The sequence below is a fragment of the Lemur catta genome, chromosome 8, assembly GCF_020740605.2.
Source record: "Lemur catta isolate mLemCat1 chromosome 8, mLemCat1.pri, whole genome shotgun sequence".
NCBI lineage: Eukaryota > Metazoa > Chordata > Mammalia > Primates > Lemuridae > Lemur > Lemur catta.
Window position 1 is genome coordinate 56,265,910 of NC_059135.1, and position 13,603 is coordinate 56,279,512.

Below are 13,603 nucleotides of genomic sequence, written 5' to 3' on the forward strand. Positions count from 1 at the left end.
AAAGGAATAGGGTAAATAAGCTTATAAATATGATAATGGCAAAATAATTTATGGGAGAGAAAAAGAGAAGAAATGTATTTAATCTTTTAAACATAAATTACTACCAATATTTTTCTTAATTTGTTGATTTCACAAGGAGATAAATAAAATTCCTAACTCAGATACAGCAACATTTCAAGTTTGCAAAGACAATTGAAAGCCACATCATGAAAGTAGCTGTATCTTTCTGGGGGGGCATAAAGCTGTTAAATTTGTAATGAATATATGTTAAGTTAAAAAAAAACTTTTTAAATTAAATGTGTCAACTGAGCCTACAGTTTTTGAATGCCTTCAGTGTAAAAGATGCTGTGCGAATTTGTGGATAACAGATAACTGTTTTATTGTTTTAGTGCTTCACGATTGTACTGGATAGATGCCTTTTTTGATAGAATTGAGCACAGCAACTTTGATGGTTTAGATAGAAAAAGACTGGGCCACATACCGCAGATGACACATCCATTTGGACTTACGGTCTTTAAAGGTATGTTTTGAAGCAATAACAATATGTGTTGTTTTTATACTTTGCAAGTTGCAATAGTAAACATCCTCATTTGGCATTCTCACAATTTCAGAAAAGCTAGTCACTTTAAAATAAAAAATATTAAAATGGTGCTGTTATATATAGACAAAACATTGTGTTGGTTGATGGAGTATTTCACTTTTAGAGTGTTGTTTTTCTTTTGAACACATTTAGATAATACTATTGAAAATTTACATGGGTCTAGCACTTTGTAGATTACACATACACAATTCAACATCCCGAGTACTCAGTTATATACGTATCACATGAAGAAATAGTAAATTATTGCCTTCATTTTCAAGAATAAAATAGCAAGAGCTGTTTATAGTAACTATTGTATCATTTTATTGTTCTCTGGTGTGCCCAAGAATCCCATCAGAAACCTTGTATAAAAATGGTTATGCATATTAATCAAGTATATATTCACTAATGACCATTGAAGCCTTTTAGTTAAAATATTGGATTACTGTCACCATCTTTGTTATACAGAAAGTGTTAGGTTATGGCTTATGAAGAACAGCAAGACATAATTGTTTTTTCAACAACCTTTCTAAATAATTTCATGCTACTAGTAAAGATTGCTGGGAAACGTGGAATTCTGGGAAGCTGCAGTCACATGATCACAGCCAGTGTTTGCTTTCCCTTTAAGTATAGGCATACCACTGTGAGTTTGAGTTGCTGGGAATAAGAATGTAGCCTGGCACCATGAAACAAGTGGTTTGTTTAGGCTTGGAAATGGGGTCTCTGTGAATGGTTGGGTAGCTTGTATGCTACATAAAAGTGCCAGGACAAGAGGGTGAGGAGAGACTGTTTTGCTTGGTAAACCATAATTAGTCCAGTTAGAGGGATCACTTTTTGTATAGGGCTACCAAAGGACCTATGTCTATGCTAGTTGTGTCCCTGGTTGAAACCTCCTACTTTGATTATTAGCATAGTACTTTAAAAAAAAGCTAGACATTGAGTATAAATCAAAGATGTTCTCATACACATCGAGTGTGGAATGAATAGTTAGTAAGAATACTGCATATTCCATCCTGCTATCTGTTTATCTGTGGAGGAGTGTGTGGTATTTAAAAATGTTTTTAAAATGCTCTTCTGAGATTTTTGATGAGTTAATTATAAATACTCTTCCCTCTCCCACGCATTTACTCCCTTTTCACTAATGATGTCAGACACATGCTATTTGCTGTCACATAGAAACATTATAAGGGCCGGGCGCGGTGGCTCACGCCTGTAATCCTAGCCTTCTGGGAGGCCGAGGCGGGTGGATCGCTCGAGGTCAGGAGATCGAGACCAGCCTGAGCGAGACCCCGTCTCTACTAAAAATAGAAATAAAAATTATCTGGCCAACCAAAATATATATATACAAAAAATTAGCTGGGCATGGTGGTGCATGCCTGTAGTCCCAGCTACTCGGGAGGCTGAGGCAGTAGGATCACTTAAGCCCAGGAGTTTGAGGTTGCTGTGAGCTAGGCTGATGCTACAGCACTCACTCTAGCCCGGGCAACAAAGTGAGACTCTGTCTCAAACAAACAAACAAACAAACAAGAAACATTATAAGAATGTTAAATTTTCTGTACTCTGTGCTGGAATGTTTTGGGATTGAACAAAAATGCAGTTTCAGTACGCTTTGGTTTCATCAGTATGAAAAAAAAATTGAATGCATATCCCTGAGAGCAACACAGCATTCCCCTAACAATAATAATAATAATAATAATAATAATAATAATAATAATGATAACAATAATAATGATTGTAATAGTAAGTTTCTTTCAACTCTGCCTTTCATTGTGAATTTCTTGTGGAAAGTTCTTTTATTGTGCAACACCATAGAAATTATGCACCTTTTTACTGAAGGGCTAGATCTGTGTGTAACACATAGGACAGAAACTTTTACTGAAGTCCTTATCTATTTAAGTATATTAAGAGACCTTCATGAGTAGTGGAACTGAGATTGCCAGTCTGTAGAGATAAGATATAGTGAGTCCAATTATTGAGTAGTCATTGATTAGACCACAGATAAGGACAACCAGTCTAATGATAAAATTTGTGACATCTTAAGCATTTTCGGACTAATTGTGATTTCTAGTTAGTTAAACTATTGTTAAAGAGAAAATCCATTACTTCCCTGTTTCAGTCATTAGTGTAAAGTGGACATGATTAAATTTTTGCTGTTTTAAATCTTACATTGCCTCTCTCTTACCATTTTGAGAAGCATGAACATTAGTGTGGTTGTAGGTGTATGTACACTAGTGTTGACATTTTTTATTGATCCCCAATCATATACTGAAAGTTCCTTTTTGGACTAGACATATAATTTTCCTTCTCAATAACTTCTCATTAAAGTTGAGTATTAAAAAAATTTGTGTTCTCATTAAGATGTAGGATATGGAATGTTTTTCCTGGAAGGGATCTTGGAGATGATTTAGTCTATTTCCTTCAAACAGTTAAGTATTTGCCTGAGAGCACTCAACAGGTTAATTCTTCAGTTGAGATAAGAGCTCAGACTTACGAGGTCTCATCTCATACTCTATAGAAGAATCCTAAGATTCTTATTTTTATTACTACCTATGGAAGACTAAACCTAATTGTTACTAAATGCCACTGTGAAACTCCATATATGCTTGCCTGAACTTGAACGCTGGTATTATTAAAATATGGGCTTCCAAAGAGCATTTCTAGAGAGTATCATGTTATGGAAAATGGTTATAGAAACATATTGGAGATATCTATGGGATAAGATTCTCACATTTGCAAAAAGCACCACAAACCTATTGCATTTTCCCAAGTGATTTATTTATAAATGAGTTGCAACTGAAAATACTCATCACCCTTGTTTCTTCTTAGAGCATGTATTTTTTACTGATTGGAGACTGGATGCTATTGTTCAAGTCAGGAAAGCAGATGGTGGAGATGTCACAGTTATCCGAAGTGGCATCACTCATCCACTGCATGTGAAATCATACGATGTCAACATCCAGATTGGTGAGTGGGATTACCAAGTTTTTTTTTATATGGATGTATTTATTTGATATAGTGGCTCTTCTTCTCTTTAAGTACTTATTTGTTATAGCTTCTGGTAGTCTTATATTCTTTTTCCCACGTAATGTAATAATAGTGTAAGACTCTAAATCTCTGTTCAACACCGCTAACCCTAAAAGCGTTGTCAGGGAAAAACACATTTTACGACTGTATCTAAATGGAATGTTATGTTTGGCAGGTTGATTTCTAAGAGGAAGCTACTTTTTAGTATTGGGTCTGAAAAATGTTTTTTTCCATTTGTCTTTCTTCACAAATCAAACCTGTGATCAACCTCGTGGGAAGGTACATAATTTACTACCTTGGTGCTTTGCTTTTGCAGGCTCTAACTCCTGCAATCAACCCACCCATCCCAATGGTGACTGCAGCCACTTCTGCTTCCCGGTGCCGAATTTCCAGCGAGTGTGTGGGTGCCCCTATGGAATGAGGCTGGCTTCTAATCACTTGACATGCGAGGGGGACGCAACCAATGAGCCACCCACGGAGGGGTGTGGCTCATTTTCCTTCTCTTGTAACAATGGCAGATGCGTCCCCAGTTACTACCGCTGTGATGGATACGATGACTGTCATGATAACAGTGATGAGCTTCAGTGTAACACACTTAGTAAGTAGCTATGCACTGGAGATATTTTCTGGAATGGATAGAGTTCTATTGGTGGTCTTTTAAAAGAATAAATAAAAGCTTGGATTATTCTTATAGAAAAAATATCTTTTAGAATTTTAGATTCTTAACAGGTACTCCAAAGGCTTTTAGGAAGCTAAGCAATAAATTCCGTTCATAATGGTACAGATGGTTTCTAGCATCGATGTAGACTATCTTCAACAAAGTATCTTTTTAACATTGGATGTTTGGAACAATGCAGTCATTATGTGTTGGCAAGCTCCTTAAAAAGTCGAATCAAAATAAATTGGACATAGTCTTTAGTATCTGAGAAAATAGTATCACAGAATAGGTACTTGCAGTCATAGCCTTTGAAAATCTCCTGTGTTAGATTCATTTTTTTCCGCATTTTGGAGTAAAATAAATTAAGGGTGAAATGATAGTCTTAACCTTTACATTCTTCTTTTCATGGTAATCAGGTCTATAAAGTTTGAGGCCTACTAAATGCTGTTGCAGAAGGCAAAAGTATTACATTAATATTTAAAAAAATAAAGGTAGAGGACAGTTGAAATCTCAGAAATCTCTATCAAGGTGAGATTAATAGTGATCATACATGTCTTTTTATAGAGAAAGAAGAATAACAGATTTGAAAGATGAAAGGCCCACTTGTACATTTTTCTGAAATTTCTAAAATTTCCAACTTTTTATATATTTTCTTCTTGTTTCTAAGAACACATATTTTTACCTGAATATTTTATCTATTTGTGTTTTTAATATGACACATTTTCAAATTTTCTGTAGTCTGGACTTGAAATTGTGATTGGAGGGAAATACAGCTTAGAAGTTAAAGGTGAGATTTAGAATCACTCCAGTTACAGCTTGAATCTTAGGCAGATTGTTCAATCTCTCAGAGCCTCAATTTCCTTATCTGTAAAATATAGATAATTATATGTACTTCATTAGTGTTCTTGTGAGGATTTAGAAAAGTGCCTGATATACGATCAATGCTAAATAAATGTCAGGCAATAATGATGATGTTGATGAAGATGATGGCATCACTTGATGCACATTTCTCCTTATTTTGTGTAATGCTCCCACTGAAAAAAGAAAAGAATTGGGCCTTTCCAAGGCTTAAAAAGGCTGTAAAAACAAATGGCTTCATGACTAGTTTGTTGCTGTTGTAGATCATACCTGTTCACCTTCGGCGTTCTCCTGTGGCCATGGAGGAGGGTGCATCCCTCAACACTGGCGCTGTGACAAGCGCAACGACTGTGTGGATGGCAGTGATGAGCAGAACTGCCCCACAGAAGAACCGTTTTCCTGCCCTGAGTCCTACTACACCTGTGATAATAACGAGTGTATCCCAAGGGACTGGCTCTGCGACACAGACAATGATTGTGGGGATGGATCTGACGAGAAGAACTGCCGTAAGTTTTGAACTGGTGTCTCTTGTTTGATCAGCCTAGTAAATAGATCTGAACAACCAAATGGCCATATAATCTTTCTTCTAAGGCTCACTCAATTTTCATTGCATTTTAGGCCCTTCTATTCCACCTGTCAGTCTCTGTGTCAATAGACATGTGCCTGCACATGGGGCTCTTAGAGCCCTCCTGCAAATATGGAGTTCTATGGAAGCAAAACAAGAACTGTCTCTGATGCCAACCATCCAGATAGAAACTGAAAAACCAAAAATCCCTCAGCAATCTATTCAGATACTTAAAACAATTTTTTTAAAAATATACAAACATCCAGTCACTTGGCTATTGGTTTTTCTTTTCATTTGATGCAGGCAAAAAGGTGACAGAATAAAGAGGCACAGAAAACTAAAATTTCCATTAATCTTACCGACCTGCTTTTCATCTTGCTACCAGTTCTGATTTCCTTTAGGTGGTTGTTTATTTTCATGTATTCAATATTCAATAATAGTTTAAGGTGGAACAAAGTTCCTTGGACTAAGTTCTAGCCCTAGTTGCATGACTAGGCAAGTTACTTCCTTCTGGGATAGATGATCTCGAAGATTCCTTCCAAGATCCCTTCTATTTTTCACATTCTATAAGCCTCTAATGTAACTTCGTGTTGCGGATGGGGCAGCCAGCACTTCTGACTCCAATGCTGTAGTCTTTATTTAATATAACTTCATGTTGCGGATGGGGCAGACAGCACTTCTGAGTCCAAGGTTGTGGTCTTAACAGCAAGGTAGGACCCTGGTTTTTAGAATTGTTCTGTATACAGTTTGGATTAAATCCAGTCTTTGTTATCTGTCTACATGCGGTTTCTCCTAGGCATGTGGGTCGTGCCGCCTGCTTGGTTTTGGTCTAGAGTCATGGACTTCATAGTATTCATGAGATGTAGTCAGTCCCAGTCAAAACACATGATCCTCACTTTCTAAATGTAGTCTATTTTTCAAGGTATAATCACAGTTTCTGACTCTGCCCTGTAATCTTTTTATTCCTGATTCGAAAAACTATCCTAGGTTTGTTTTCTTGCTGGGCTGACTTTGACGATGTGGTTGTTTTAAAAGAATTTTGAACACATGTACAACTGAGATAACTTATGTAGCTACTTAGCCTTTTTCTGTTTGGCTCTGGTACACATTGAACAGGAAATAAACTTGTTTGGTTTTGTTTTTGGATGACATTAGAATGGACAGAGACATGCCAACCTAGTCAGTTTACTTGCCCTGACCATCGATGTATTCACTTATCTCTTGTCTGTGATGGGGATAAGGACTGTGCTGATGGATCCGATGAGGTTGGTTGTGGTAAGTACATTGCTTTGTTTTTATTCATGATGTTTAGAAAAATCTCAATGTCTAGTCATTTTTTCCCTGAGCTAATTTCTGATGCTTTTCTGTTTCATTCTTAGTATTAAACTGCACTGCTTCTCAATTCAAGTGTGCGAATGGGCATAAATGTATTCGCTACATAAATCGCTGTGATGGTGTTTTTGACTGCAGTGACAACTCTGATGAGGCAGGCTGTCGTAAGTACCACATCCCCAGCATGTTTCAGACAAAGGAGCCCTGTCATTTTTACCAGTCTTGATATCAGCGCAAATTTTCTCTAACTCAGACAAACTGGGGGAAGGACAGCCTGAATTACAAAATATTCTCAAATTGGGTATTGTCTACTAGTTAGCCACATAGAAATATTTCTATGTACCACAATATAGGAGAAGAACCTATATTATTTTAGCCTTCAATATTAATTTTGTCATAGTCATTATTATAAACCTACTATTGATCCGAAGTCATTTCCTCTGACTTTAGGCTCTAAAAGGAATTCTTAATTGCACTCACAAGCTCATTTTTCCCATGCTTTTATTCTAGCAACCAGACCTCCTGGGATGTGCCACTCTGATGAATTTCAGTGCCAAGAAGATGGTTCATGCATCCCAAACACCTGGGAGTGTGATAGGATTTCAGACTGCCCCTCCGGGTCTGATGAGCACAATGGCTGTGTCCCCAAGACCTGCCCTTCAACTCATTTCCTCTGTGACAATGGAAACTGCATCTACAAGGAGTGGCTCTGTGATGAGGACAATGACTGCGGGGATAGGAGTGATGAGAAGGACTGCCCTACTGAGGCCTTTCACTGTCTCAGTTGGCAGTGGCAGTGTCCCGGCCATAACATCTGTGTGAATCTGAGTGCAGTGTGTAACAACGTCTTTGACTGCCCCAATGGGACAGATGAGTCCCCACTTTGCAGTAAGTTTCCTGACCGTAGTTTAATGGCTATAAACTCATTTTGAGCAGTAGCCTCGTGTGTATAAACATTGTCACAGTCACTGTATAGCTTTTTAGGAAGGAATTTCAGTTCCTCTATGCGTTCAAATCTGTGTAGGGATAACCATAATTGAACTCAAATAAATCACCACTGGATAATACTTCTCATTAAATCCTTTGCACTTGATTATGTGTTTTTTTTACTTCTTTTTATGTCATTGTTTAGAAAAATGAGGCCATTAGATTGTCAGATTAAATTTGGTTTTGTTGGTAATGTGCTCATTAATTTTTCTAACTTTAATATTTTCTAATTTCAATCTGAACTTGCCACAAAACAAATGAAGTCTAGGGATTTGTGTTTGCTGTGATTAAAATGCTGTGATTGGCATGTAATCCTAATTACTGTCCTTTCTTTCTTTCCTCTTTAATCAATGCTCACTCTCAGATGAACCCCAGCCAGGTATGATTGTGAAGTATTTTAGATTCTTACGATTTCATATGTGTTATGTTTGTTCTGAAAATGTCCTAACTATTTTGATTTACTTCCCCTTGTAGTGCATGTTCTGTATGATGACTCTTATAAATAAGTTAGGGTACGCATGGAAATAGGGTATTTTCCTCCCCAGCTGTGTGAACTGTCTTTGGGTGGCATCAGGCATTGCTATTTTGGCTCTGAAAGTAAGGCATGACGGTATGTTAGTGGATCTGTGCCCTTTAATGTTCTAATTACCTTTCCCCTTCCATTTATTCAGTTTCATAGATCTTCTAGCCTTTTCTCTTAGATGTTTGTCACATCTTTCAAGAATTTCAGAGTAAGCAAGTGAGAAGCATGCTTTATCAATGAAAATTTTGTTTCTTAATGTCAACAATATTTCATCAAGGTTTCCTCATTGCACTAAATGGAGTTATACTAGCGGGTTGTAGTGAAGAAGGTGGTCCAAGTCTAATGGATATGAAGGATGGTAAATCCTCAGGCCAGTCAGAACAGGCACTGAACAGCCTGTGGAACTCATCCAAGTGAATGCTGCTCTTAGCTCTTGTCTGGGCATCACACTGAAGGTGGCACAAGTCTACATGATAAACATTACATCAGAGTGCATCAAAGAAGCAAAGGTTCTTGACTTTTTCTTTTCACTATTCCCTTTCTTTTTTCTAGATGAGGACAGCTGTTCACATTTCAATGGTGGTTGTACTCATCAGTGTGTTCAAGAGCCCTTTGGGGCTAAATGTGTATGTCCATTGGGATACGTACTTGCCAATGATTCTAAGACCTGTGAAGACATAGATGAATGTAATATTCCGGGCTCTTGTAGCCAGCACTGTTACAATATGAGAGGTTCTTTCCGATGCTCATGTGATAAGGAGTACATGTTAGAAAGTGACGGGAGGACTTGCAAAGTTACAGGTAATTAATGAACTTGAAAGTGAACTAACCCCAGCCAGTTTAACAGCACACACCAGAGCTTAAGATCAAATGTCCCATGTAGGCATTTGACAATGTTTATTAGGAGTCAGATCGATTTGAATCCTGGACAGGTTATGCAACCTCCTTAATCCTCAATTTCTTGTGAAGATGAAATGAGGTAATATATATTAAGAGGTTGGTGTATTTCAGAGAATAGAGGTTAAAATATGTATAGGTAGAAGATGATATTTTTGTTATTTAAAATAATATCAAAATGGTTTTCATTATATATTATTTAAAAATGATTTCTATATTATATTTAATCATCTTTACATAATGCTTAATGAATTCAATTTCTACTATATGAAAGTGATTATATTATGTATTAGGATATTGCTTTGGCTGCTTTCAAAGTAACCAAATAAAGGAGGCTAAAACAAAATAGCAAGTTTTTTTTTTTTTTTTTTTTTTTATAAGTAGGAGTCTGGATGTTAGTCCAGGGGATAGAGCTGGTCTGTTACCCTTCTCACGTGGCTTCCATCAAGGGATCCATCACTGTTACTCTGGTCTTTGCTTTCTCTCAGAAAGTAGGAAAGGGAAATAGAAAGTGGACGGCAAGAAGCTTCCTTTTAAGAATGTGACCTGGAATTTAATTTCTACTCACATCCTACTGGTCAGAACTTAGTCATGTGGTCACACCAAGCTTTAATGGAGGCAGAGAAGTGTCTCTAGCTGGTGGGCCATGTGCCAAGCTAAAATGTGGCATGCTTTATTACTGAAAAGAAAATAAGGAGAGGGAATATTGGGAGATAATTAGAACTCTGTGACACAGTCGAGTGCCTCAGGGAAAACTGCTGTCAAGAAGCCTACAGTGTAGTAAGGAAGATATGCAAAGCATAAAAACATAGTGAAAGGAAGAATATAAGTATAGTTCACTACAAACTGGCATTTAGACACGTATTGAAGTATAATTCAAGAAAGGAAGTCTATTTTAAATACTCATGAAAATCAGCTACCTATTAGGGTTAAGAACGAAGTGATTACAATCATTCTTATGGGGCTTCCCCCGAACCCTGCCCCCTCTGAATATTTCAGAAATGCTTTAATTGTGTTTTCTCCCAGAATCATTGACATTTTTGCATTTTGTTCTTGGACAGGATCTGAAAGTCTGCTGTTACTTGTGGCAAGTCAGAACAAAATTGTTGCCGACAATATTACCTCCCATGTCCACAACATCTATCCATTGGTCCAGGATGGTTCTCACATTATAGCAGTGGATTTTGATTCAGTTAGTGGTCGTATCTTTTGGTCTGACGCGAATCAGCGTAAAACCTGGAGTGCATTTCAAAATGGAACGGACAGAAGAGTAGTAAGTACATTTCTGCTGACCTTTGATCCTGAGTAGTTCCCCTGTCTTGGGTCTATTTGCTGTTATTCACCAGTGAGAGAGGGCCCTGTCTCATCCTGGGTAGTTCTCGTATCTTCTTCTGGACCACGTTATGTCCAAGAGGCCTGGATGTTCATCACTCCTAGTTTATAGGTGTTTTAGAGAAGAGTGGCCTCTGAAGGCAGATTCATGATTCTGAATTGCCGGTCATTTGATGCAGAGACTTCACAATGTCTCTGAGGTCCCTTTTGCAGTTTTTTCTAGTGGATGCGAGCAGAAGAAAATGCAGAAGAGTGAAGGCGTTGCTTTTCTTACCTTTAATTTAGTTATAGTTCTAAATCCATCTCTCAAGTTTCAGTTTCTGGACCCCTGCTAGTTATGTTTCCTCTGCTTCTTACAACTTTATTTTGTAATTGTTGATGCTTAATCAATAAAGATAGTTTTCTTGGCATGCAAACACACTATAAAGTTACATAAGATTGCCAGCTTAATGACTGGATAGAGTTTTTGTTTAATTGCAAAAACTTTTGAAACCAAAATGAAACCACACACTAATCCAACAATAGAGTTATCTTAGAATATTCAATGCTACAAAATCTTGTTTACTTTTCCCAGAAAATGCTACTGTATGCTAGCTACATGGGAAGACAAAATTTCCTAATCCCTATAATTAATTATCAGACAAGTTCAATAGCTTACTCTAGATTTTCATATAATTTCCATGTTTGCTTTCATTTATTCTCTTTAGAATTCACCCTTTATTCACTTTTGTCTTTAGGTATTTGACAGTAGTGTTGTCCTGACTGAAACTCTTGCAGTAGATTGGGTAGGTCGTAATCTTTACTGGACAGACTATGCCCTGGAAACAATTGAAGTCTCTAAAATTGATGGGAGCCACAGGACTGTGCTGATTAGTAAAAACATAACAAATCCAAGGGGACTAGCATTAGATCCCAGAATGAAGTAAGACTTTTTTTTTTAATTTTTAAAATTATGTTGTCTTGGCATGGTTATAATGTGGGAATTTGCTTAGATTCTATAACTTAGATTCTTTTCTGCAGGCTGGTAAATTGGGCAAGTTATGTTGAATGTGATGCTGGATTCTAGCTACTGTAAAGTATTACATACCAGTGAAATTTATGGTGAATCTCTAATGAAGAATAAATTGATTCCCTTATCTAAAACATGACAGCTTAGACAAACAAGGACAGAAGGATTTTTCTTGATCAACTATTTGTCGGTTGTACACAAATATGAATTGGCATTGAGAAATTTGAGTGTCATAATGTACTGCATGTTTTATGAACATTCTAAAAACATCCAGATAGCTTGTGATTGCATTATGATTACAATTTTACTTTGTGACACTCAGAAGAAATAATAAAGTCTATGTGGATATTCTGAATTGGGGATGATTTATTTTAAGCAGATCATAAACAGGATGTTGTATTATTTAAAGTGACAGCATTTTTCATATTGAAATATGTCCCCTGCAATTGGTAATTCCTTTCTTTTCACAGTGAACATGTATTGTTCTGGTCTGACTGGGGCCAACACCCTCATATTGAGCGAGCCAGCATGGATGGCACTTCACGAACTGTCATTGTCCATGACAAGATCTACTGGCCCAGTGGCTTGACTATTGACTACCCCAACAGACTGCTCTACTTCATGGATGCCCATCTTGATTACATAGACTTTTGTGATTATAATGGACACCATCGGAGGCAGGTGATGGCCAGTAATTTGGTAAGTTGGTAGTGAGGACAACCAAATGAAAACTACTCCTAGCACTCTGGGATGCCAAGGCAGGAGGATTGCTCGAGGTCAGGAGTTGAGACCAGCCTGAGCAAGAGCGAGACCCTGTCTCTACTGAAAATAGAAAGAAATTAGCTGGACAACTAAAAATATATAGAAAAAATTAGCTGGGCATGGTGGCGCATGCCTGTAGTCCCAGCTACTTGGGAGGCTGAGGCAGAAGGATCGCTTGAGCCCAGGAGTTTGAGGTTGCTGTGAGCTAGGCTGATGCCGCAGCACTCTAGCCCAGGCAACAGAGTGAGACTATGTCTCAAGAAATAAAAAAAAAAAAGAAAACGAAAACTACAGTAGTGGATAGGTAGAAAGTAGATGAGTATCAAGAGAGCTAAGAAATTAATTTTTGTGTCATAGACATTATCAGGTCAATCTAGGAAATACCAACAACAGTGAGGGGCCACCTATCCTCTATTACTAATAGAAAAATAAATATTTTTATTCCAGTTCCTGGTCAGATTGTGTCATGTCCAGGAAGGATTAATATTATAGGTTGTGTGATTTGGTTGAGCTGTAGATGTGATTCTGTTGCTTCTGTACCTTTAAAGATTGCATTAAGCAAAATATACATTTAATTTTTTTTATTCAGTAAGTTCTGTTGAATTTATGTTCACAAGTTAAATGGGAAAATGCAGAAAATGTGCATTTTACCGAAGAGCTGTTGTTGACTTTGATTTAAAATTGACATTGTTTATAGTTCCTGGGACTTGAAGAGACCCTGGGAGGGCCTCCCTACCTTCAGGAAATAAGCACCTAAACTGTAACAGATTGGTGTGAATCAGAGAGTGGCAGAACAAAAGGGTTGGAACAGCCTTGGACAAGGAGCGGTTGGAATGGGGTGTGAGCTGGGGCTTGGCGGGATGAGGAACCTCTAACTAAGTTCTCTAGTTGCATCTAACCTCTGACTAATAGGTGATGCAGATACGGCACCTTACTTTCTGTGCTGCAGTTTTTCGTTTGTAAAATGGATGCCCAATTACCAGGGTAAACATGAAGAGTAAATGACAGGTGTATGTGAAAGTACTTTGAGTGCAATCATGGGATATAGGACAATGGGAAAATTTTTGCCACTTTCT

The 13,603-nt window shown here is 37.4% G+C and overlaps 1 protein-coding gene across 1 annotated transcript in view; it reads left to right on the forward strand.

Annotated features, from left to right (window-relative positions):
- Nucleotides 1–13,603, forward strand: part of LRP2 (LDL receptor related protein 2) — a 195,954-nt gene that overhangs the window by 88,769 nt on the left and 93,582 nt on the right. The window contains exons 19-29 of the mRNA XM_045558741.1: nt 390–520; nt 3,407–3,544; nt 3,921–4,202; nt 5,384–5,626; nt 6,841–6,960; nt 7,065–7,181; nt 7,528–7,905; nt 9,080–9,328; nt 10,486–10,697; nt 11,494–11,678; nt 12,236–12,464. Coding sequence (XP_045414697.1) covers nt 390–520; nt 3,407–3,544; nt 3,921–4,202; nt 5,384–5,626; nt 6,841–6,960; nt 7,065–7,181; nt 7,528–7,905; nt 9,080–9,328; nt 10,486–10,697; nt 11,494–11,678; nt 12,236–12,464 — 2,284 coding nt within the window. The remainder of the gene's footprint in view (nt 1–389; nt 521–3,406; nt 3,545–3,920; nt 4,203–5,383; nt 5,627–6,840; nt 6,961–7,064; nt 7,182–7,527; nt 7,906–9,079; nt 9,329–10,485; nt 10,698–11,493; nt 11,679–12,235; nt 12,465–13,603) is intronic.